The sequence below is a fragment of the Hipposideros armiger genome, unplaced genomic scaffold (assembly GCF_001890085.2).
Source record: "Hipposideros armiger isolate ML-2016 unplaced genomic scaffold, ASM189008v1 scaffold_621, whole genome shotgun sequence".
NCBI classification, from domain to species: domain Eukaryota; kingdom Metazoa; phylum Chordata; class Mammalia; order Chiroptera; family Hipposideridae; genus Hipposideros; species Hipposideros armiger.
This window is the reverse complement of record NW_017731971.1, coordinates 1,180,661-1,205,500: the sequence shown is the minus strand read 5'-3', so window position 1 is coordinate 1,205,500 and position 24,840 is coordinate 1,180,661. Positions and strand designations below refer to the sequence as shown.

At 55.2% G+C, this 24,840-nt stretch overlaps 1 protein-coding gene across 7 annotated transcripts; it reads left to right on the top strand.

Annotated features, from left to right (window-relative positions):
• Positions 1-47: 47 nt before the first annotated feature.
• PI4KB (phosphatidylinositol 4-kinase beta) lies at positions 48-24,644 on the top strand. Of its 7 annotated transcripts, XM_019625298.1 has the most exons (14): positions 126-467; positions 6,733-6,975; positions 7,501-8,438; positions 12,755-12,799; positions 15,189-15,416; positions 16,257-16,484; positions 17,927-18,036; positions 18,580-18,684; positions 18,909-19,032; positions 19,763-20,028; positions 22,335-22,467; positions 22,695-22,815; positions 23,417-23,479; positions 23,847-24,644. In XM_019625298.1, the coding sequence occupies exons 3-14, from the start codon at positions 7,530-7,532 to the stop codon at positions 24,026-24,028; spliced, it is 2,514 nt and encodes an 837-aa protein (XP_019480843.1). In that variant the 5' UTR covers positions 126-467; positions 6,733-6,975; positions 7,501-7,529; the 3' UTR covers positions 24,029-24,644. The 7 variants fall into 7 exon arrangements, with proteins under 7 accessions (XP_019480846.1, XP_019480843.1, XP_019480842.1 ...); XM_019625297.1 differs by lacking the exon at positions 6,733-6,975; XM_019625294.1 differs by lacking the exon at positions 23,417-23,479 and having other exon boundaries at positions 130-467; positions 7,367-8,438.
• Positions 24,645-24,840: the final 196 nt, after the last annotated feature.

The window sequence follows — 24,840 nt, the reverse complement described above, 5'->3', positions numbered from 1 at the left end:
CGCCCCTCGACCGCTCCTCCCTCCCCTGCTTCCAAACATCTTCCCCGCCCCCTTTTCTATTTCTGAACAGGCATGTTCCAGGCAGCTCACCCGACTCCTTAGATTACTATGGGATCGGTAGGGTCCTGAGCGTCGGAGAAGCAGGAAAGCATATCCCAAGAAGGGCTTGGACTCAGAAGAATCGAGCCCTGCTGGGGATTTTTTTTTCCCTTTTTTCTTTTTGGTCTTGGTTGTGCGGAGGGAGGAAGAGAAGGTTGTGCGGCCCGGGCGAACTTGAGACAGCGCGAAGGCCCCTTCAGGCGGTGCCGAGGGCACCCCCGCAGCCCGGGCCTGGTGCAGCCGCCGCGGCCGCTGTCAGGGAAGCGCAGGCGGCCAATGGAACCCGGGAGCGGCCGCTGCTGCTGAGGCGGCGGTGTCGGCAACCCGACCCCGACCGCCCGCACCCCCTCCGCGGAGGTCCCCCGGAGGTAAGCGACTCCTACCCCGTGAGGCCCCCTTGTGTGGGGGGGGGTCCCTCTCCCGCCGTGTCCCGCACCGCTTCCCCCCGCCCCCACACCTGGATTCGACTACAAAACTGCCCTCCCGGTGGCAGCTGCACCCCGGGTTCCTTCTCCACCGTTTCCATTCAAGCCTGGGGTCCTCCCGTGCTTTTTTTGGCTTCCTCTTCTGCTTAGCTCCTCCCTCTGCCTCGGGGATTCCCCCCCTCCCTCACTCTTATCCCTGCTGCCTCCGTCCCGAATGATTTTTTCTTAAGTCACGAACTCTTTGCACATCAGGACACCTCTTATAACGTCCACCCTTGTTTGTCCTTCCTTGTCGTCTGTGCTCCTGCCCCAAACCTTTCCCATGACCTCCGCCTTTATCGCTTTTCCTATTTTGCTCCTCTCCTCCGATGTCTCTGCACCCTCAGCACAGAGTTCCCATTTCCCTGAGCTCAAGATTGTGGCCCTCTCTCCCTCTGCTGCTTCTGATTCCATTACCTCACCGCCCCCCATCCAGCTCCTGGCTTCCAAGAATTGCCTATTCCCCTCTCCTTAAAGGATCTCATCGTCATTGCCGAAGTATCATTTGCGTTCTACTTTGACTTGAATCCTTGCCCGTCTTCCCTGGAGGGCTTTATGACCCCTGTAACTTTCTTTAGCGTCCTCATTCCCCTTCCTTAGTCCCCCAACCTCTGGAGGTTCGCCCCTGTGGAAGAGAGATCTGACAGCGCCCCTTCCCATCCAGGATTTCCAACTTCGACACTTTCTCTCTCGAGTTTCAAGAACTTTGCTGATCCTTGTGACACTTGGTTCTGTTTTTCCCTCTGGTCTGTACGCCTTCTCTGTCACACTCTTTATCTCCACACACCACTCATTTCAGGATCAGTCAAACCTTGAACTAAGAAGAAAATGTGTTGGGAGGACAGGGAGGCTTTCCTGGACTAAAGGGTGTTTCTGGAAGGATGGAGCGGGTTTTGAAGAAGTCGCTCTCAGATTACACTTTGTTGTCTACTCAGAATCAGTCACTGGTAGGGGGGAAAATGTCCTGCATGGAAACTAAGTGAGGTTGTGAGAAATTTTGTTTTGGATTATGTAATTTTAGACTTGTCTTAAAGGGATCACAGAATAAAGGGTCCTCCCACCCCTGGCCAGATCCAAGAGGAATCAATTTACTGTCTGTGGCTTACTAGCATAGTTTTGGTTGATTCTCGAAGAGCTCAGGGCTGGGGTGCGGTGGGGGGTGGGGGGGGAGTAACTGGAAAAAGAAACAGGAAACAATGGAAAGAGCTTGTACATTCAGAGTCAGGACTCCTGGGTTCAACATGTGACTTCCACACTTGACCTCTAGAGTGACCTTTTTGGGAAAATGGTCCACTCTATAGGCATCAGTGCAGTAATAGGCTAATAGCAGAGTGTGGGTTGGGGGGTAAAATTAGACTCGGTTTATTTGTTTACAACACGCTCTGGGTTTCTCAGACGAAAGGTATTTATTAGTAGTGGTTTAGTTATCCTGAGAATTTTCCTTCATCCTGGTCCCTCTGTTGGGTCTTTCTAGTCGACAGCCATGGGAGTAAGTCAGTTTGAAAGACAAGCTCAGCCCTGCTTCTTTCTCCCCACTGCCTTAAGTTGCTGTGCTGTTCCTCTTGTACTTGACCCATAACTCCAGATTCCATAGGTGGGAAGTATGTTTGTGGGCAAGCCCTTTAAGGAAGCCGGCTGGAAAAGAGAACTTGGAATGAGATGGGACTTTGGAAACTAGCTGCTCCCTCATATGCCATGTCTGTTTCTTGGCCTGCGATGGCGAAGAGGGCACGTGAAGGTCCATTCATCATCTGACTCTAGGCCCATTTGAAAATAATCACACTACATACCTCATCTCACTTCTCCCTTGCCCTTCCTAGTTAGCCCGAGTGCAGTCTACTCAGAGCCCCGCTTTTTAAGAGCAGCTTCGCTTCTTGGAAGCACCCCCAAAGAGAAATCGTATTTCCCTAGTTCCCCTGCCGCCTTCTCAGAGCTGGGTCCACACCACAGGAGAACATGTTTGCTGAACACCATCCAAAGCAGCACATTGAGATTCTTTGATTTGGGGAAGAAGTCTGGGAGGAACCGTTCAGTACCTGGCCTGAGACAAGAGAGGGCCTAGTCTAAGTGCATTTAGGGCTTGCAGCAGGGAGGAACAGTTCAGAGAGAGGTGAGCGGACAGGTTGCTTTGTCATCTGCCTGTTTCAGCAGAGGCTCCCAGAGCTGGCTTGGGCTGTCTGGCTGGAATCTGCTTGTACCAGCTCCAAGGCCCTGCACAGAGAGTTCTCAGCCTGATTCAATATTGACTTAACCATCCTGAGACCACTGCCTTCCCTCCCTCCTGATGCCAACCCCCCTTGGGGCTTTGGGTAAGCACTTACCTGGTTCCCGGTAGAGCCTGAGCCTACTTGACGGCTCAGCCCTGTGTTTCTACGAGGTAAAAGTAGTACCCAGTCTCCATCATTACCATTGAGGTCAAGGGGAAAAGATGAGCGGAGACCTCCTTAAAGCAAGGTTTGAGTTAGACCTTAAGACATGAGGAGGAACTTCTCAACAACAGAACAGGCAGCCTAGGGCGATGGGGAGTCCCTTCTGAAGAGCAGCTTCTTTTTAAAAATCATTGTTAAAGTTGTCTGCGTTCTTGGTAACAAATCCAGTGGTCCGTCAGAGTTTATGATGAAAATCAACAGTTGCTTTCCATGCATCCCTACTCCTACGCTTTTAGAGTTAACCTCTTAATTAGCTCAGTGTTTACTTCTGAAGATTATCACCATAAAATGCTTGTGCCTCTATTTCTTGATTTATTAATTTTACAAAAGTGGATTTAGTAGCTTTAGAGGACTTATACCGCTTATTTATATGATTACGTTATTTTTATTTCTATCCCAAATCTCAAATAACATTTGAAGCCCCTTTCTTTTCCATTAACTGTTTTTTTGGGTTTTGTTTAAGATTTTATTGGAGAGTTGGGGGAGGGGAACAGTGTTGGGAAATCGGGGAAGGAGAACAGACAAGTTGCTGTCCTTTTGTTCTTCAGTCTAGTTGTGGAGCACGTCGCTTCACTGGCCCATGTTGGTATCATTGCGCTCCTCCCGGGTGAGGCAGATTGATCGCCGGCCTCTGGACAGCCGCTCACGGTGGCTCTTGGCAGCTCACGCCGGCTGCCAACCTCTCACACCGGCTGCCAACCTCTCACACCGGCTGCCAGCCACACACGGTAGCTTATGGTAGCGCACTGCAGCAGGGGCTGTAGCCTATGCCGTTGCCGGCAACTCACGGCAGCCCAGCTTCCGGTCGAGCTGTTGTTCACCATCTTAGCTGTAGAGGGCGCAGTGTCACTGGCCCTCATATGGGATCCGAACCTGGGCCCTGCTGCTCAGAGCTGGCGTCCCAAGCCAGCTCTTAACCAACGTGCCACTCGGCCGGCCCTCCATTAACTTTTAACAGTCTCTCTTAACTACCCACCTTGGAGGATGAAGATACTGGCTCCATTACCCTTTTTTCCAACTCATATGATCCATCTGAAAGGGATCTTTTCAAAGGAGGAGGAAAATTGAGCTCGCCTATCTGCTTGGAGGCAGAGCACTAAATCAAGTGATCTCTTAAAGGCAATTCTATGAAAATACAGGAACATACAAAAAACATGAGGATTGGCCTGACCCAGTCCATACTTATCTAGTCCATGGAAAAAGATTCAAAGAAGGGAATGGTGATGAACCAGGTGAGGGGATTGATTCGGGTGCTTTACCGTTCTGTCCAAGCAGAGACCAGTCCAGTAAGGAGGCCAAGCGGGGAGGGCTGTTTAACTAGAATCTTCGAGGTGATGAGAGCGGGACTCCAGGTTAGGTGACAGCATCCCCTCCCCGCAGAGTCCTCTGCCTACATTTACTGAAATGCTCAGTCACACAGAACACAAGCCTGTGAACCCGCTCTGTCCTCTACAGCTGCCGCTGTGCCCTGAACAGGCCCCTGATGCTCAGATGAGGATCCCCTCCGTTGCCCTATGCGTGGAGCCCAGGCAGTTGTCAACACTTCCACCCCTTTCCTAGAAGCCAGCTGCTAGGAGGGCAGGGGAGGCCTCCCGGGTTCCCTTCCAGTCTCCCTGGAAGGCCACATTAGGCTCCTCATGTGACATGTGGGGCCTCGGTTGTCTGAATGTCATTGAGAGGCATTTGACAGTAAAGGTTTGCATTTTCGACTTTCACTTTTTTTCTGATGATCTGACTTGTAAGTGAAAGGGTGGTGAATACAGAATCTGATCTTTCTCTTTTCCTTTCACTTTCTAGTCCTTTCACTTTCTTGAGAACGGTGACTTATCAAAGTTGTGTTTTCTTTGCACTTGAAAGTGAATGAATGGATCATGGATTGAGGTTTTAGAGAATCCCTTTTCTACTTTTTATTGTCTAAATTGCCAGAACAACCTAAATTCCCTTCCATCCCTCCCTCCCCAGCCCCATGTCCTGCTTCATAAACACGCAGGTCCTGAGGCTCAGAGGCCAGGAGGGAGGCCCAGCTCCAGTGGGTCAGCTTCTGGTGGCACAGCTGCCCCTGTAGGAGAGGAGTCTGATTCCTGCACCTCTGGACATCATCTGGTTCTGGGGGAAGTAAAGACTGCCAAATGCGGGCCCTGTTTGGCGGGGAAGCCCCCTGAGTACTGTGATGTGGGCTTCCTACCTGAGCCCTGAGATGAAAGGAATGATGGTATCCTTACCTCCCTTCCTCACTAGGAAATGCAGCAGCTGTCTACACAAACGTTGCATATGGGAGAATGTCTCAACTTCCTTCTCCTTGGAAGTTTTGAAAAGTGGACTTTTAGGAGCTTTTGGTGACGTGGAAGTCTCTGGAGTAGAGAAAAAGGGAAAGACGTGCCAAGCATAGAGAGACTGAGGGGGGAAAAGTTGTTTGCATAAAATGATTGAGGCTATCGTGTGTTTCTAGATAGTCCTAAAAGGTAGTGGTCCCTGTTGAATTAAAATGACCTTCTAGTGCAGAGTGCCCTGTGGGTGTATGGCAGGGATGAGTAAACTTCCTCCTTGTTATTCCTGTGCAACGCATAGCTGCGAGCAGGAACAGATCCACGCAGGCAGCCATGCTGGTTCTGCTGCTCAGAGAGCACTGCGTAACTTGGGGAGAGAGCACAGAGAAAGGGTTGCCACCTTTTTCCCAACACTAAGCTCAGACTGCGTCAGGGAAATTAATTTCGGGGATGAACTTCTTGCTTGACGGAGTTGGGAGAGAGATCAACTGAAGTAGCCTTTTTTGGTGATCTCTGAGCACAGAAGAGAGTTCCCCATCTGTCTTCCTGCAAGACTTGAATGCAGATGTTTGGGAGGCAGGCAGCTCACTGCGTAATATCAGGGAGATGAAAGTAACCTTGACTCTCAGCATTTCGGAGGTGCAAGAGGCCCTGGAGGGGTGGCAGTGGAAAACAGGGCTTTCCCAAGTGACTGGAGAACCTGGATCCGGAGCCTCCTTCCACCTGCCCAAAGTACATGCACCAGGTTCAAAGGCGATGCCCCCAGCAGTAGGAGAGGACCTGCGTTCCCACTGTGCAGTAGCCCCCACCTTCCTCTTGTCCACACTCAGTGTGTCTTAGACTCGCTCCATTTGCGTTTTGTGAAGAGGTCTCTGAGCCCATTGCTGACTACAGCCAGACTCGAGCTGGGGTGATCTGACATTAACAGTGTGCCTCTGCCATCCTTTACCTTGAAACTTCCTCCTGTTCCGCTCTGATTCTTCTGACCTGGGTTTGGTGAGGCTCCAAGAAGCGTTCTAGGAGGGCAGGGGCTTTTGTTAGCAGTGCTCTCTCTCAATTCCCTTCTGCGAGTCTGTCTTCATTATGTGATTGGCTTTCCCCCCTGTTCTTTGGGACGTTTCAGACCCGTGAGTTCCAGCCTGATTTCTTGCTGCCTTCCCACAGCCCCTGCAGCTCTTGGAGTGTGTATGATAATGGGGAAAGTAGTGCTGGGATAGCAAAGGGCTGTCATAAATGTTTTGGAAGATTTTCAAACAACGAGGTGACTGTAATTCACTTCCCGTGCTTGTACATGTGCAGACACGTCCACACACAGACTGTTCACTAACCTTTTAGGGAATTAAGACTCAGCTAGCACTTACTGAGCACTGCTGTGTGTTGGGGACTGCTGTGTGCTAGATCTGTTTACACGCATGAAGTTGTTGATTCCGCATGGCAACAGTGAGAAGTAGGTATGTTTTTCCCATTTTGCAGTCGAGGAAACTGAAACCCAGAAGATAGATGGCTTGCATAAATCCACACATCTCATAATGGCAGAGCCAGGATTTTGAACGCCAGCCTATCTGACTCCAAGTCCAGTAGTCTTCCCACCACCCTGTAGCTGCCTCAGTTCAGCAGCTGGATGATGGCTGTTTCAGAGCTGTGTATTTCTAAGGGAAGCCTGGCCTGGTGTTTGCTGGCCCTTATTCCTTGGGAGTTTTGAATCTAAAAGGGAAGGTAAGAAAGTACCCGTAACCAGCATACAGCAAAACTTTAATACTAAGTAAAGGTGAGCTGCTCAGGCCCTGGGGATGGAGTGTTACATGAGTAAGGAAGTGCAGTTTAAAGAGGAAAAGAAAAAGATGATTGGCAAGTCTTTAAAGGGCGGCGTGGGCAGAGCATAAGACAGAAAAGCATTTGAAGAGGGGGGACAAGGGGGTAAGACCAGAATGTGGAAAGCTGGGTAAACATAATGCTGTAAAGCAACAGTTTGCAAGTCCGAGTTAGGAACAGAGGCTAAGCTGAGGAACGAAATGCTGAAGGAAAGAAGAGGCGTTGTAGCGATGAGAAGGGTAGGTTGTCAGGGAAAGCTTCCTGGCGGGAAATGACTTTTCTTCTGTTTTTGAAGGCGTCCAGGAAGACAAAAAGAGAGGAGGTGCCTGGGAAGGTTTCATGGCGAAGGGAAGACCTGCGGATGGCACCACTAACCAGTGTGTGTGTGTCTCCCTTCTTCTGTTCCTTTCTCCCTCCTTCCTCCTGTAGCTTGGAAGCTCGAAAGCCTGGCTGTGGCCATGGGAGACACGGTGGTGGCACCTGCCCCCCTGAAGCCAACTCCTGAGTCCACTCCTGGCCCACCGGGGAATAATGGGGGCTCCTTACTAAGCGTCATCACGGAGGGGGTCGGGGAACTGTCAGTGATTGACCCTGAGGTGGCCCAGAAGGCCTGCCAGGAGGTGCTGCAGAAGGTCAAGCTTTCGCATGGAGGCGTGACCGTCTCTGACAGAGGCGCCCCCCTGGAGTTGGTCAACGGGGATGGTGTGGACGGTGAGATCCGCTGCCTGGACGATCCACCTGCCCGGATAAGGGAGGAGGAAGAAGAGATGGGGGCCACAGTGGCCTCGGGCACAGCCAAGGGAGCAAGAAGGCGACGGCAGAACAACTCGGCCAAACAGTCATGGCTGCTGAGGCTGTTTGAGTCCAAACTCTTTGACATCTCCATGGCCATCTCGTACCTGTACAACTCCAAGGAGCCTGGCGTGCAAGCCTACATCGGCAACCGGCTCTTCTGCTTCCGCAATGAGGACGTGGACTTCTACCTGCCCCAGCTGCTGAACATGTACGTGCACATGGACGAGGACGTGGGCGACGCCATCAAGCCATACATAGTGCACCGCTGCCGCCAGAGCGTCGACTTCTCCCTCCAGTGCGCGCTGCTGCTCGGGGCCTACTCGTCAGACATGCACATTTCCACTCAGCGGCACTCGCGGGGGACCAAGCTGCGGAGGCTGATCCTCTCCGATGAGCTGAAGCCCGCTCACCGAAAGAGGGAGCTGCCCTCCCTAAGCCCGGCCCCTGACACAGGACTGTCCCCCTCTAAAAGGACTCACCAGCGCTCTAAGTCAGATGCCACCGCCAGCATAAGTCTCAGCAGCAGCCTGAAACGGACAGCCAGCAACCCCAAGGTGGAGAGTGAGGACGAGGTAACATCCCGAGGGCGGGGACCGGAGGGGCGAGGTGGCATGCAGACAGGATGTCTGACACAGGGCCACTCTGTCCTTTCCCCTCTTTCCTTCTGTTTCATTTCACTGATAAAAGCATGGAATGTTAGAACGGAAACAGACCTTAGAGCTCATGTATCCCAACTGCCTCATTTTATAGAGGAACAACTTGGAGTCCCAGAGAGATAACATGACTCGTCTCGGGTCATATGGCAAATAGCAGGGCTGGTGGTACTCCTGACTGCTTGGCGTTGTTTTCACGAAACGCCACTGCCATTCCAGTAACCCCCTCCTTACTGAGGATGGTAGCTGAAGCCCTCCCCACCCTGACCTGAGACCTGGCATATCAACCAGGACCTCTCAGAGCCGCAGCCACGGGCGGGCGGGCGGGCCGGTGGGGAGAGGGACTGTGTGCAGCTTCCTTCTCCTGACCCCGCCTCCTCAGTCCCTCCCCTGCACTCCACTCCCTGAAGACCCCGCCTTTTGTTTCCATCAGGGTAAGGCTCTTTACCATCGATGACCCAGGCAGCTGCAGAGTCCAGCCTGCCAGCCTTTTTCCTGGGCGGCAGGAATATCAGTCTTGCTCAGATAATTCGGAGACGCACAAAGGAAGGAAGCAGCCTTAGAGTAGAGACTAAATCGTGGGCGTTTAGTCTGTAGTTCTGGAGAGAAGAGAGGGCTATGGCAGCAGTGGGGGTGTCTGCTTAGGGTACAGAGCAGGGAGGAGAGGAGCACATCGGTAGGTCATACCCACATGGGGACACAGAGCAGGGAAAGTGTCAGTGGCCTGGTGCCCCAGCCAGACAGCGGTGCCCCAGTCCCCCACTCTGACTCACCACCAGCGCAGCTCCCATCCTGGCTGCCAGCCCAGCCCAGGAAAGGAGGAGAACAGCAGGAGGAATTTGCACTGCTTGGAAAATGCATACTGGCCTCGGCTTCTGTGGGGCACATAACCCACCCACCTACGTTTTTGATACAGTGGGACTTCTTTCAACTAGAGGGAGGTCAGAATGACGAGGAGGGAGGGAGACTACAGAGCCTGCTCGCCCTGGAAATGCAGCCTTTCATCAGTGGAGCTAAAAGAGCTACCGTTTATTGAGCACGTATGATGTGCATCATGTCAAGTACTTTACATTTAATCCTCACGACGCCCCTAAGAGACAGCTGGTGTTTAGCATTGAGCCAACAGGTTAGATGTTTGCCTGAGGTCTCAATGTCAGACCAGGCCTCACGTCACAGCTGGTGCTGCGAACCATTCAGCTGACCTCTCGCAGTCACTTCTCAGCATCTGCCTTCCCGGGTTCTCAGCTGTCAGAGCCCATTTGGGGAAGAACGGTGAGGCCTTGGCCATCCAAGTTTCCACATCCGGGCACAGGCAGAGCCCGGTTGTTCTCAGAACCAGCAAGGCCCACTTCCACTTCTGGTTGCACTTGGCAGGGAGGCTCAGGGTCATGAAGGGAGATTGCTGGAGAGCGAGAAGCGTCACCCAGAGGTGGTGGGACTGCAGTGTGGGGTCCGGCAGTGTGAGTGTGCGCAGCTGGAAGCGAACCCCGGTGGCTCCTGTCAGGCTTGGCTCTTCTCCATGTGTGCTTTGTCGTCCTCTTGGTCGTAGGACCAGAAAGCCCAAGACCTCGGGGCTCATCTTACTCGGCGCTGGTCCTTGGTCCCTCTTCCTTGCCCCTGACTCCTGCCCCGGTGGGGTGATGGGTGGCACACGGAGATGCATGCGTTCTGTGGGTGCCCTTATCCCCTAGGGTGGCTCCTCCAGCCGCCATTCTTCCCGGCCTGGCTCCTTTGTCGCGGGACACTGGATCCGGGGTGGTGGGGGGAGCAACACTGCATCCCCGGCCTCTCCTGGGTTATCTGATGCTGGCAGAGTGAGACACCCGAAGCCACTGTGGCTCCTCAGGAAATGTGAGAGTGAGAGCGAATGAATACGCATGCCCCTAGGAGCGTATGCGCAGGGGTGTCTCCAAACCGCTTGGGCATTTTCAGGACCCATCTGTCAAGGCCACTGTCCCCCAAACACAAGGGGAATTGGTTTTCCTTCCTCTACTCCTTCTTCCCTCGTCACACAGCGTTCATTCACTCAGCATGTAGTTACTGAGCTTGCACGTGTGCAAAGCCTGTGCTAGAGGAGCTGGAGGACGGGACCTAACGGGCTGTCCGGCCCTCTGGGAACCTAGAAGGCAGGATGGAGGCCCCATGAGCCAGGGAACTGTGGCCTTTGTGACTCTTGATGCTGTATCCTGAAACTTCACTGAGTTTATCAGTTCCGACAGTTTGTTGGTGCAGTTTGTGGCTCTCTTGAAAAGTTGTTTCCTGCATATAGAGGACACGTACAGCTTAGTAAAACCAAGCGCACCATTATCTCAGGACTGAGCGGAGTCCCTAGGGGAGGCTCTGGGTGGGCCCTGACATTTCTCCCCATCTCTCTCCCCTGTGTGGGTTCTGAGCTGAATCCACCAGTGGAGGTGCTGGGGGGCCGAGGTGGGGGCGCAGAGGCCCGGAGAAGAGGCCCAGCAGCTTGTAAGCACTGCAGCCTCCCTGCAGGCTTCTCCACCCAGACTTCACAGAGGCTCCTGTTTTCTTTTAAGGAGGAATCCTTCGCCCTTGCCCTCCAGCTGGGGGGCTCTAGCCCTGCTTTCTCCCATCTCCCACCATTTCCCCCCTTCCAAGCAGTTTTTATCAGCCTAGTGGGGAACTCTGCTCAGGCTGCTTCCCCTCCCATTTGTAAGTAAATGGCAAATCATTTGGCATGGCCTGGGGCGCAGGGAGCAGAGAGCGATCTAGGCACCACCCCACAGCCCACCCCACAGAATGACACTCGTAGGGGATCAGCCCTGTCTCCTCAGGACTGTAGCCTTTGTACAGACAAATCTGCGAGTTGCACTGGAGCCTGCTATGGTGTGATAGCAGCTTCTTGGCCTCAGCCTGTCTCCTTGGAGCTGACTCAGTAGGAGTGAGTCCAGCCTACAGAGGAGGACAGAGGAGCAGTCGTGCTGTACCTCCCCTCCCCCACGGCTGTTACTGAGCCAGACAGGACCTGTCTGTGGGAGAATCCGCTGGAGTGCAGCTCCTGGAGGCACCATCCTACCCGCTGTTCCCCGCCACCTCCAGCTCATGGGTAGAAATTGAGCCTCTTAAGTCACACGAGACTCTGGCATCCTCACTGCCTCAGTTCTCCCTCCCACCACCCCCCAACGCGCAGGGGTCGTTGCCTGGCTTCTCCCTCAAAGCGCCTCGCTCCCCAGATTCTGCCATGAAGGCAGAATCCTGACTATAGGAATTCCACCCAGAATAGGACTTAAGCCCCGGAGCTGAATTAAGGAGACGCCTGAAATGCTGGCTGCTCAGCAGAAGCTCCGTGACTGCTGCCCTCCTGCCCTGGGAGCTCTTAGGACGCTGTCTCTAAGTCCAGCCCCCAGCCCCTCGGGCAGGCTGGTGCACAGATACCCCCCACGCCCACCCAGAGAGCTGGCACACAACCCGGGCTGGGCCTGTGCACGAGCCGCCACAGAGCCTCTCAATGAGAGTCTGCCCAGCGGCTCTTCCCGGTTGGCTCTCGGAGCCCAGAAAGACACGGGAATGGGCGAGGTTTAGATAAACCCCCTGGGCTGGGACGAGGACAGCTGCTGCTTGGGCACTCCCCTTTCTCACGTGGGGTCAGCTAGGACCGTACTTGCTTGCCATGTGAAATAGCCTGATAGGAAACCTGCGGGGGCTTGGGAGGTGGGAGGGGAGTTCATCCTTTACTCCCAGCAGCATCCAGCCCAGAGGGTTTGCGCTCAGGAGTCCGTGGTGCCCTGGTCACGATTCCAGGTTGGGTTCAGCTTCCCGGGGTGATAATGAGGCTGGTGAGAGGAGACAGAACTGGCAGTGACCATTCCTCTCTTCTGCTTCCTCCGTCCCGTCCCTCTGAGGTCTCGGTGGAGAAGGGTTTGGTTGAGAGGACTGAGTGGGTAACGGGCAGGCTGGGAGGCTTGGCCGTCAGTTACCTCCCTAGGGACCCAGCTTCAGGGTTTGGTCCTAGAAGGAAGACTCGGGCAGGCAGAGGCCGCTGTCTCCCGCCCTTCTGACCTCAGGGTCTGAGCTAGCCTTCCGGCATCTCCCTCAGTGTCTAGACTGGGCAAGGTGCACGTCTGAGTTGACTTTCCTTCGTTAAAGCAGAGAGGTTAAAGCAGAGCTACACAAGAGAAGCAGGTATGGTCCAAGTTGGAGCTAAATTCTTTGCCTTTGTCTCTCTCCCTTCCCTCCCTGCCCCCTCCTCCTCCCCTTGCCCTCTGGCCCTTTCCCAGGAGCTCTCATCCAGCACCGAGAGTATTGATAATTCATTCAGTTCCGTAAGTGGGGCCAGGCTGGGACTGGGTGGCAGGCTCCCCCATGGCCGCATTTCCTCTCCGTCCCCAAACCTGAGTCCCCAGGCCAAGGCTGGAGTTAAAAGGTGCCGTTTCTCCCAGGCCTCCCAGACCTGGAGGAGTCCCCGGCCCTGCTGCCAACACCCTGGGCCCAGGCTCAGGGGGCTCCGTTGATCCTTTTCCCAGAGACAGCTGGGATGCAGTGTGACTCAGCCCCCAGCTCCTGGGTCTCTAGAGCCAACAGCTGGGAGAGAGGTAGAATTTACCCCTGGATGACAGCCAAGTTCTGCTTGGCAGAAACCCCCAGGATCCTGTGTCTCCCATCCAGAACCCTTTCCCCATGACTTCTGCCATCAGACCTTCAAATATTTATCCAGTGTCTTCTAAATGCTGGGCCCTGTGCTGGGTGAGCGGATTCCAAAAGCAGGCAGGATTTGGCCTGAAGGACCGTTTTAAAGACCTCCCCACAGCCGGTTTTCTTTTTAACTTCAACCGCATTTCTTCCAGGTCTGAGTTCTCCCCTTTCCCAGCTCCCTGCCCAGTCGCCATTCTCCTTGCTTGTTCCCTCTGGACTAACCCCCTGGTCTCACGGGGTCTCAGACCTTGTTGCTGGGCAGAGACTGAGAGGAAATGCTGGACCCTCTGGGAGTTTGGATGACTTTCTTTTACATTTCCTTTTTGATTTGTCTGCCCAATCCGTTTTCTCCCGTTCTCTGCTGATCCCTTTTCAATCATGATTCCTATCTATCTCCTCCCAGTGGCAGAGCCTGTCTCTGGAGGCTTGGGTCGCATTTCCAACATGCTCACATAATTAGGGGCCCCGACCCCTGTGCTGATTTGAGGATGGAAAGGACTGCTACCTTTTCTAATCTGAGAGGACTATGAATCAGTTGGGGGGGAGGGTCCTTGGGACAGTGACCATTTGCCACCTGAGTGGATGGATTAGGGGATCAGGATGAATGAAGGAGTCCTTTTCTTTCTCTTTCTCCGTTAGGCCCCTGGGATATTTCCAGGGGTCACAGAACACTTGTTCTATTGTCTTCCTATATATCTCTTCAACCCTGCCTCCCAAAGAGTAGGGTGACTGACCCGGACACCCTACTATTATCGTGTGGGGCCCTGAGCAGCCCCTGTGGGGCCGAGGCTGACAGGTGAGCCTGGCTCTGCGCATGTGCAGACGTGGGCCTGGTACTGCCCAGCTTTCAAAAGAAGCTCCTTTTTGCAGCTTGAGGGTGTGAGGGTAGAAAGTCTCCATCAGGAAACTAAGCAAGATGCAGAGAGGGAGAGAAAACCTGGTGAGTGAAATACTGTTTCTATGAGAGGAGGAGATACTGTCCTTATCTAGCTGACAGGGAGACGGGATGGGGAGCTGGTGGCTATCTTGATAAAATGCCCCTTCTGATAGAAGGACTTGAACTAGGAAGAAAACCTCTCTCTTCATGTCCAGCTGCGGCCATCTTTGCCCCACCCCCACCCCACTCCCCAGACTGACTTGACCTTCTCTGAGAATGACAAGTGCCCAGCACCAGGAGCCAAGTTCACAACAGGGAGCAAATGTGGGGACCCTAGTCCTGAGCGGTAGGGCACGAGGACCCAGGGAGGAATCACTGAAAGACAGGCCTCAGGGTCAGTGGTCAAGGGCGGAAGAGCTGGGAGGCAGGCGGGATGGCCTTCCCCACCCACAGGCCTGCCTGCAGCTGCCTTTTCCTTCCCTGTTGATGATTCCCTTATTGACACCAAGTCTGCCCGTCCTCTTCTCGTCCCCTGCATGCAACTTGACCTCGTGTAAGAGATCAGAGATCGTGTAAGAGATCAGAGATCGAGGGCTGGGGGTGGGGGGTGCCACAGAATCAGCACAAGTCATGTGGATGGAGTGAGTCCTCCTCTGGAAGGGGAAATACTGACCCCGAGCCCCGGCCTCGCCTTGTTGAGCCCTGGCAGCGTCCCAGCCCAGCGAGCCGGACGGGGAGAGGGGAACCCGCTTTGAGATGGATGAAGTACTTCAGGTGTGAGCAGCTCTCTTCTCCAGGGCCCTGGGTCACCTCTCTGGGGGTTGTCCCCCTGCCCATCTTGAACCCTTGGGACAGTTTCCAAGGAGTTCAAGTCCAAGAGAAGAGGGGTGCAACCCAGTGACCTGGATCCTCACACCCCAGTACCCTTAAGAAACAGCCCGTGGAGAAGGAACATGCTGGCTCTCACCTGTTCCCCATTCAGGATGACTGGCGGGGTGGGGTCTCCTGTTAGGACTGACACAGCCCCTTCCGTGGATCTGCAGAGCCTGGGCTCCCTGGCCTGCGTGGCTGGGGGTCCCTGAGTGGTGGGCCGCTTTTTCTGTGGTTTCTTCACCGTCCTCTACTTCGCCCACCCCCTGCAGCCTGTCAGACTGGCTCCTGAGCGCGAATTCATCAAGTCGCTGATGGCGATCGGCAAGCGGCTGGCCACGCTCCCCACCAAGGAGCAGAAGACACAGCGGCTCATCTCGGAGCTCTCCCTGCTCAACCACAAGCTCCCGGCCCGAGTCTGGCTGCCCACGGCCGGCTTCGACCACCACGTGGTCCGCGTGCCCCACACCCAGGCCGTTGTCCTCAACTCCAAGGACAAGGTAGGTGGGCTCTGCTCCACGCTTGGCCAGGGTTTGTGTCCGTGCCGAGATGCCCACCAGCAGCACCCTGGACTCCCAAATGGCCCCGGGCTCGTGTGGAGCTGGGCTGTGCCTCGGTGCTGTGGTAATTCTGAGACCTGCTTGTCCCCGTTCCTGGGCTTTGCTTTTCTGGACCAAAGAGGCATGGTCTTTCCAGCTCGCCGCTTGCCATGTCTCAGGAGAGGGTCACTCTCCAGCCCTCCTTACAGCCCTTCTGGTGGCTCTTCTACAAATCGTGGGTTTTCCAGGTACAGCAACAAGAGCATAGAGACACATTTTGTTTCTAAGGCCTTTTCCGAGCAGGGTGAGCAGGGAGGAGGAGGAAAGGATGCCCCATTCAGACTGGAGCAAACTAGCGAAATTTGTTGGTTGAAATGAGTACTGATGGTTCAGATTTCTCTTTCAGAAGCACTGAAGGTTAGAGCCCTGCTTGCAACAGTGCCCAGCTTTGCCCTGCTCTTTTCTTCTGTCTGTAGGACAAGCCCCCGTGGGCCTCCGGGCCTCTCTGCTGGGCTGTGACTGATAGTTTGGAGTGGTTTTGCCCAAAGTGCATCATCTATACATTTTGAAGCTCAGCTGAAATATTTTGAAGACTTGTGCACTCTCTTGCCCAAATTCTTTATATAGCTGTTCAGAGGACAAGTTCCTGCCCTAATATGGCGGGCGTTCTCAGTGTCAGGGGACTGAGGGTTGAAGGGTGGAGTGGGGAGTGGGCAGGAAGAAGCGCTGTGTTAACAGAGTTGAGATTTGGGGGACAGCGGTGGCAGTGAGTTGCAAATAAGGTTCTTGCTGTGCCCCCAGGCTCCCTACCTGATCTACGTGGAAGTCCTTGAATGTGAAAACTTCGACACCACCAGTGTCCCCGCCCGGATCCCCGAGAACCGGATCCGGAGCACACGGTCTGTGGAGAACCTGCCTGAGTGTGGCATCAGCCATGAGCAGCGGGCAGGCAGCTTCAGCACTGTGCCCAACTACGACAATGACGATGAGGCCTGGTCAGTAGATGACATCGGCGAGCTGCAGGTGGAGGTGAGGGCGCACCGGGGATGTCCTGCGGGCACGACACCACTTCTTCAGGGGGAGAGGGGACACTCCAGACAGCTCCCATCTGGAATAGCTTCAGGAGGAGCTTGCTCTCCGGCAGGAGGAATGTAGCTTACACGTCAGGAGGAACTTCTACGGGGAGTGAGAGAAATGGAATCAGAATGTTTGCTGAACACCTGCTATCTCAGGTGGGCTTAGGAAAGCAGAGGATGAGAAGTCATACATTCATTTATCCAGGAAATCTTTGTGGAGGGCCTTGTTTGTGCCAACCCTGAGTGCTGCGTGGGTGAACAGGCCTGGCCCCTGCCTGAGAGGAGTTTATGGCCTAAGAGGAGAGAGAAGGAGACAGGGGGTGGTTAGAACGTGGTGCGATCAGCTTGTGCTGGAGAGGAGGGGTTTGATGGGAGTGCCTGCTGGTGGGGTAGCACTTACTCCAGACTTGGGCTTCGACACACCCCAAAGATTTCCTGGAGAAATAATAGCTCAGCTGAGGCCTGAAGATGGGTACGAATGAGCTGGACAGAGTATTCCAGGCAGAGGGCGCGGCATGTGCAGAGACTGGAAGCCGAGAGAGAGCATGGCTTGTTTTAGGAACTGAGAGAAGTTTTGTATGGCTGAGATGTGTGGGTGCGCGGGGAGAAGTCAGGGATGCGCTGGAGAGGCCGGCATGGCCCGATTGCCAGCGGCACCCCATAAGCTGCGGGGAGGAGCTTGGGCATCACTCTGGGGCCGGAGGGGGCCAGAGCAGGACTTTACGTGGGGCTGTGACACCTCCAGACCTCACTTTGTGAAAAGACTGTGCCCTTGACCTTACAGTCCAGATGGGGAGATTGGACACAGACATTTAAGAAACGTGTATACGAAGTGATGAGTGGATTGTGAAGGAAGGAGAAAGCGGGGACTTGAAATGGACCTTGGGTCTGGTAGATTCTTTTATAGCTCGAGAGAGATGGGGAGGTAAGACCAAATGGCTTAGCCTGAAGAACCTGGTCTGCAGAGGGTCTGTCCTGGACCCTAGGGGAGAATGCATCTCCAGCGTGGGGAGCTCGGAGTGGAAGGCGGGAAGCTCCTCTTTCATGCTCAGGGCAGTGCTTTGCAGACCTGAGACCTGAGTGTGCTGGGAATCTTCTAGAGAACTTGGCGAAAAGTCAGACCTCCAGATCCGCTCCCTGTAATTCCGGGACGGGAATCTGCGTCTTAGCAGCATTCCAGGTGTTCACACTGACAGAAACACCACCGCGGGGCCTGTGTGAGCTCCGAGGCAGGCTGGGGTCCCAGTGGCCAGGATGGAGTGTAACCAGGAGAGGCCCTTGGGAGCAGAGTTAGAAAGGGAGGGACGATCAGGACACGGAGATGGCACACATGCCGGTGATCTGAGGAGCGAGGCCCATGCCTCGCGCTCTGACCTGCCGTCCCTGCGCCCCCAGCTCCCGGAAGTGCACACCAACAGCTGCGACAACATCTCGCAGTTCTCCGTGGACAGCATCACCAGTCAGGAGAGCAAGGAGCCCGTGTTCATTGCCGCCGGCGACATCCGGTATGGCCGCACGCTGCCCTGTTTTCCAGCCCTGCTGCAGGCACTGCCTGCCTTTAGCCCCTCCCGCTCCATCAGCCCGTGTCTTTCCCTTTCCTCTGTCCTTACTCTGTTCTTGTCCTGAGGCCACCAAAGTTGAGGCAGTGATTGTGCAGGTGGAGAAATGACTGGGCTACTACAGGAGGCAATTAAATGTTAAAAGGACTCCAAAGGGGTGAAGGCGCCGAGAGAGGAGTGGGCAGCGCTGCCCAGATGTGGCCGAACCAGGGCGCTGGGAGGAAAGCCTGCTGAAAACGCAGATGCTGGGGTTCTGAACCCGAATCTTGGCAGGGGACTGGGGAGGGCCTAGTGGTCTGCACTTTAACACGATTCCAAATCACCGGTTTAGCAAAAAGGGGTCAGTGGTGTGTTTCCTCCATGAGTGTCTCAGCCCAGGTTTCTGTCCGCCCAGAACCAAGGAAACAGTGCAGGAAATGCCGCCATAGACAGGGACGTGAGGCTCTGGGGTAACTCCTCCAAGCAAATGATACAGTTTCTTCCTGCTAGACGGCGCCTTTCGGAGCAGCTGGCTCACACCCCCACCGCCTTCAAACGAGACCCTGAAGACCCTTCTGCAGTTGCTCTCAAAGAGCCCTGGCAGGAGAAAGTGCGGTGAGTGGGCGGGGGTGGCCTCTGTGCCCCTCTCAAAGCTCGGAGCAGCTGCAGGTACTCACTGCACCATCCGCGCTGTCCGTCAGGCCCCCCAAATCCCGCAGGCTCCCAGGCGGGTCCCATCCCTGCCCCGCAGGGAGTTTGATTAGGATTTTCGGTAGAAGCTCTCTCGCTGTCCTCACCCTGGCTTCGCTCTTTGACACCTTTTGCTTCTCTCTTCACAGGCGGATCAGAGAGGGCTCCCCCTATGGCCATCTCCCCAACTGGCGGCTCCTGTCAGTCATTGTCAAGTGTGGGGATGATCTTCGGCAGGAGCTGCTGGCCTTCCAGGTGTTGAAGCAACTACAGGTAAGAGAGGGGAGGGAGAAAGAAGGGGAATGTAACCCAAGGGCAGCCCACCTGAGGTGACCACCTGCCAGGTCTAAACGGGATGCAGATTAAACTAAAGCTGGCTCCTTCCCTAGTGCACTTATCCAGGAAGCAGTCACAGGAACGGCTCCACAGCGGCCTCTTGTGGCCCTTTTGTGATTTGCACCTGCTCTGATCCCTGAACTTGTGGGTGCTGGCTTTGTCCTTTAGTCAAAACTCGCAACTGAATAATTAAAAAAAAAAAAAATCTCGCAACTGGTCTTTGTGAGTGGGTTGCAGTGTGCTGAGATGTCAGTCCCCTGGGTGTCTGGGTCGGTCACCTGTCCACAGCTTCACCTGTTTAATCCAGTTCTTTATATAAATGTTTTCATTTTCTAGAGAAGCTTCCTCTGGACCTAAATCCTTTTCCCTATTTGAACTTGGATTAATAGCGCCATTCTAGCTGCTTGTGGCGTGACAGTGTGGTTCCCTGTTCTCCCTGCCTTTTGGGAGCTTTCTGTCTATACGATGCCTTTTCCCATGTACCTCCCTGTGTCATGTCAGGCCCTGGACTTCCTTTCAAAACTCCCTGGCCCTCAGTGGGTTTCATAGCTTGATGGCCTAGAATCCAAGGCCGCCAAGGCTGGGAATGTCCGAGGTTGGGAACTCTGGCCTCCTGCCCCAGCCTGGAGGCAGGTGACAGTCCCGGTGCTTCTGTGTCTCCTCACAGTCCATTTGGGAACAGGAGCGAGTGCCCCTGTGGATCAAGCCATACAAGATTCTCGTGATTTCGGCTGACAGCGGCATGATCGAACCAGTGGTCAACGCCGTGTCCATCCACCAGGTGAAGAAACAGTCCCAGCTCTCCTTGCTGGATTACTTCCTGCAGGAGCATGGCAGCTACACCACTGAGGCCTTCCTCAGTGCCCAGCGCAATTTTGTGCAGAGCTGTGCCGGCTACTGCTTGGTCTGCTACCTGCTGCAGGTCAAGGACAGGTAGGTGGCTTTGCGCCCCTCTCAGCCTTTCCTCCAGGGTCCCCTCTGTCCCCCATGTCGTTCTCATGTACTGCTCACCACCTTCCATGGCCCAGACGTAAAAGATGAAACAAACAACACGTTCGTAGCGGAGCCAGGCGTGTTCCCATGCCACTAAGCCAAGGGGACAGACTGACAAGCACGAGGGAAGGATTTGTGGGCAGAGCGAGGGTTTGGGCGCACAGCGTCCCGAAGGCCGAGGTAGAGTGAGGACTGAGCACGCTGTGGGGGAGCGTGCTCCAGGCAGAGGGACAGCTCAGTGTGATGAAGGCTCAGGCTGTGCTGCTGCCTGACGGGAGAATCGTGGGCAGTGATGTCAGAAGGGCCTCACGGTGAGGCAGAGGATTTAGTCTGCAGGTGGAGAAAAGACATGACCCAGTCTGTTCAGTGAGTGCCCCGGTGGCGCTACAGGTGAGGGGGGGTAACTGGGCCTTAGCAGCAACGCAAGAGGTAACAAGGCCTGGCCTGAGTGACCGAGAGCAGAGAGAAGGCGAATAAGGGACGGGTGGGGATGAAGTTGAAACGCCCAGCCCTGAAATCTGCGTTAATTCCAGCATACGATCTGCAGCACTGTCAAGCACCTATTGCTTTGCTCAGAGCTGTCATTTCCAAAATCACATGACCTTTGAGGCCCAGCTTCACATACAGGTGAACAACATATGGTACAAAGATAATTACATCCAGATAGTGACTCAGAGTCCCTAACCCGGACACGCCTGTGCCCTGGGAAGGCAGAGCTGCATTGGCCAGGGCTCCCGGTGACATGGCGGCACTGTAAGAGCTGGCCACCAGCAGCTTATCAGAAATCTAGCAGTGGTTAGGTGTGTGCCATGGCCTGGCATTGTTACACTGAAACCAGCTGAAAACCCTTTCAGGCAGGTGCGTCCTCATGACGCAGCCGAGAGTCCGGGAGCTTTGAGAACCTGCCCTCATCCCACCTGGTCAGCCCTCCAGGTGAGGCCACTGGAGGCTCTGCATTTGAGGGCTGAAGGGAAATGTTATTTATGAGGAATGTGCCTCCATGCTTTGTCCCTGGAGAGTCAGGGTTTTGCATCCAGAACCCAGAGCCTGAGGATGAGCCCCAGGATTGGGTAAATGGGGAGCAGGGGGGCGGGTGCTAGTCCGGCCTCTGGGCTCTCCTTTGGGAAATGAAGATGTTTGGAAGATCAGGGTTCCTCCTTTAAAGGGATCGGGCAGGGGTGTGACAGGAGCTGGTAAACCTTTCATAATAACTCAGAAGAGAATAGTAGTCAAGCCATGAATGGAATCAGCCAGTGGAAAGTCCCGAACCATCTCCAGCAGTTAAAAAAAAAGACAAACGGCCCTCGCTGGCCTTGGGACCCTGGACAAGCAAGTTCTTCCCTCAGGGCCTGTCCCTTCACCTGGACAAGGAGAAATCGGGCTGGGGCATCCAGAACCTTTCTGACTCAAGATTGTGGCTAAATTCATGCTGCTTTCCCAGAGGGGAAAGGACTCAGGTGGCCCTGGTCTCCTTCTGCCCCCACTTCTTTGGCCAGTCAGACCAACCCCCGAGAAGGTGGCCCTCAGACCCTGAACTCTTAGCCTAACAAAGCCGCCATTGACACTGAGGACTGTGGTTGTGCTGAATGGGCCAGGCCTCACATGCTGAGCATGTTAATTGTTCCTCCGCCCACTGGCCATTCATACGGCATGACAAAGACCCGTCTCCTTTCATTCTCCCTGCAGCTGGCCCTGGTTACTGAAGTGACTTGACCAGATAGTTAAAACTTACCTTTGAAGCCCCCACACTATTTTACATTTAAGCTCCTCCCAGCCTGCGGCTCCCTCCCCCGTGGGGCCCTGATCTGCATGGGCTGATAGGACTCACAGATCAAACCCAGGTAACTAGGTGCTGACAGAAGCCTCCCTCTGAGCCAACTGCGTGGCCTCTGTGACAGCTGGCTGGAACCTCAGAGGCCTTCCTCCCTTGCTTCTGGGCTTTCTACTAGATTGGGACCAGTCTGGGTGCTAGAAGCACAATTTTTGGAAAATTGGGATAATCTTCAACTATTTCATTGTTAATAATAGGGATTTCAGACCCCACGGCCTGTGTTAGCATTTACTTGGATTTCCTGTCTGCTGCTGCTCGCTTTAGGCCCCAGGTGGTTGGACCCAGAGTCACAGGCAGCAGGAAACATGGTGGGGGCTCCCCTGCCTGGTGGCGTGGGCCCCGTGTGTTGCATCTTAAGGCCGCTGCCTCAGTCAGACTCACTAGGGCCTCTTCCTGTCCTCTGCCCCCTCCTCAGACACAATGGGAACATCCTTCTGGACGCGGAAGGCCACATCATCCACATCGACTTCGGCTTCATCCTGTCCAGCTCACCCCGAAACCTGGGCTTTGAGACCTCCGCCTTCAAGCTGACCACAGAGTTTGTGGATGTGAGTCAGGCGGGAGAGGTGCCTCCCTGTGTTCTGTCATGGGAGGGGGGAGCAAACAGACCAGAAACGGCAGTAAGTCAGGGTGAGGCTGGGTGTCCTGGGAGGCTCCCTGCCTGCCGAGCATGGGGAAGTGAGGGGTTTGGCGCGCTTGCCGATGGAGGAGGGAGTTCCGCCTGCTGATGGGACCCGAGCCCCCATACACCCACCTCTCTCTCCTCCCCTCCCAGGTCATGGGTGGCCTGGATGGCGACATGTTCAACTACTACAAGATGCTGATGCTGCAGGGGCTGATCGCGGCTCGGAAACACATGGACAAGGTGGTGCAGATCGTGGAGATCATGCAGCAAGGTGGGGCTGGGCGTGGCCAGGCGCCTGGGGCTGGGCGGGGCCCAGTGCCTCAGGGTTCCCACTTAGGATGGGGCCCTGGAGCTGGAGCTTCCAGGAAGTTCATTCCACCTCACAACTGGGGCGGGGGTCCCCAGAGGGTTTCCAGCTCTGATCCAGGGACATTCCTCCCGACAGAGCTAGGTCATGGGGGCAGGGGCGCAGAGGCCCGCAAACGACTCCCTAGGCACACTCAGGGAGAAAACGGCCCCATCTCCAGCCACCTGGCCCCTTCCCCTCCCCCATCCCTTGTCCAACTCTGAGTTGCTGGCTTCTCCTCCCATCGCTCAGCTCTTGACCAACTCAGGTGTGGCCAGTCACCGCTTTCATCCCCACTGGGCTTTGAACTCCCATGGCCCTGTGCTCAGGCCCCTTGCCTGTCCCCCGTCCCTGCTCTGAGAGCATTTCCTTCGTTTCTCTCACCTTGGTCTCCTCACTGTGCTGTCTCCTCACTGCCTTGTCATCTGCAGTCTTTTGTCCCCATCCCTCTCCTGAAGGCTGCCGTGTACACCCAGTCTGAGCTGCCAGTGTCCCCCTCCTCCCCATCCCTGCTCCCACCCCACAGGTTGTCGCCGATGCTCAGGAGCACCCCCGTCTGGCCCCGTGATGACGGTGGCCCAGGTCATCTGTGAGTGTCAGACCTAGCGTAGGCAGAGGCCTGCAACCAGATAAGTGCCAGCTCAGGGCCCACCCCAGGTCCTCCTCCCGGCCTTCCCTCCGGGTGCTGAGACGCTGCGCCCTCAGCCCTTACTGGGGGATAAGTGGTGTTGGCCCCCGCCCGCTCCCCTCATGCCCTCACCGAGAGGGGCTTAGGAGTGTGGGGTGAAGTCAGGCTCAAGACAGGGCCCCCCCGCCAGCTCTCCCTCTTCTGCCAAGCAGAACTGCTCAGGTCTGAGGTGGGAGGGGGCCGGGCACTTCGGACGCCCTGGGCTCTGTTTGCACCACTGCCCCTCCCCCTCTCCCCCATGACCCTCTGCCTTCCCTGCCGCCCCCAGGTTCTCAGCTTCCTTGCTTCCACGGCTCCAGCACCATCCGCAACCTCAAAGAGCGGTTCCACATGAGCATGACCGAGGAGCAGCTGCAGCTGCTGGTGGAGCAGATGGTGGATGGCAGCATGCGCTCCATCACCACCAAACTCTACGACGGCTTCCAGTACCTCACCAACGGCATCATGTGACTGTCCTCGGGCCCCAGAGCGCTGGGACATTTGGGGACCCTCCCCGGGAAGGCCCAAACCAGGAAACCCCCCGCCCAGCCATCCACCCAAGGGAAATGGAAGGCAAGAAGTACAGAGGATCATGTGGTAACTGTCGAGCTTGCCAGGGGTTGGGGGAGCCAGCCGTGGGGTTCAGGGGGCCTCCCTGTCCCCCGTGTCCGTCTTACCACCTGACAGACTCCAGGCTCACCGCCCTCCAGAACACGGGCTACACGTGAGGACGCTGGGCCGGCCTTCTCTCCACGGACCATCCTTACTAATCCATCTGGGTCCCAGGCAGGGGGGAGTGGTTCTTGGTACTTAGGGACTCGATCCTGTGGTTCACCTTTGGCCATGCTGCTGCCCGACTGTCCCCTCCCAGGGACTGACTCCTAGTCTGAACTCCCCTTGGTGGTGGACTCGGGCGTAGGGGCCCATCGCGGGCCAGGAAGGGAGCTGTCACAACCCCTCCAGTAGGCGAGGGTGTTGGCCTCGCCACGGGGGCCTTCCTCGCCCTGACCCCTTCCCCACACCCAGGGAAATAGCTCTCGATTTTTTATTTTTAATTTTTGGTTGAAATAAAGTCCTTAGTTAGCCATCTGTGTCATTTCTGGGTTGTATTTGGGGGGTGGGGGTGGGGGGCTGATGAGTCAACAGATGCCTCTGTCCAGGACACGACAGGCACCATCCAGAACCAGATGGAAGGTTGCGCTTTCCCTGCCTGCCGGTGGGAACCACCTCTTCCCAGAGAAGGGCTCCCCAGTTTTGATTCTCGCCCCCTCCATCAAGTCCAC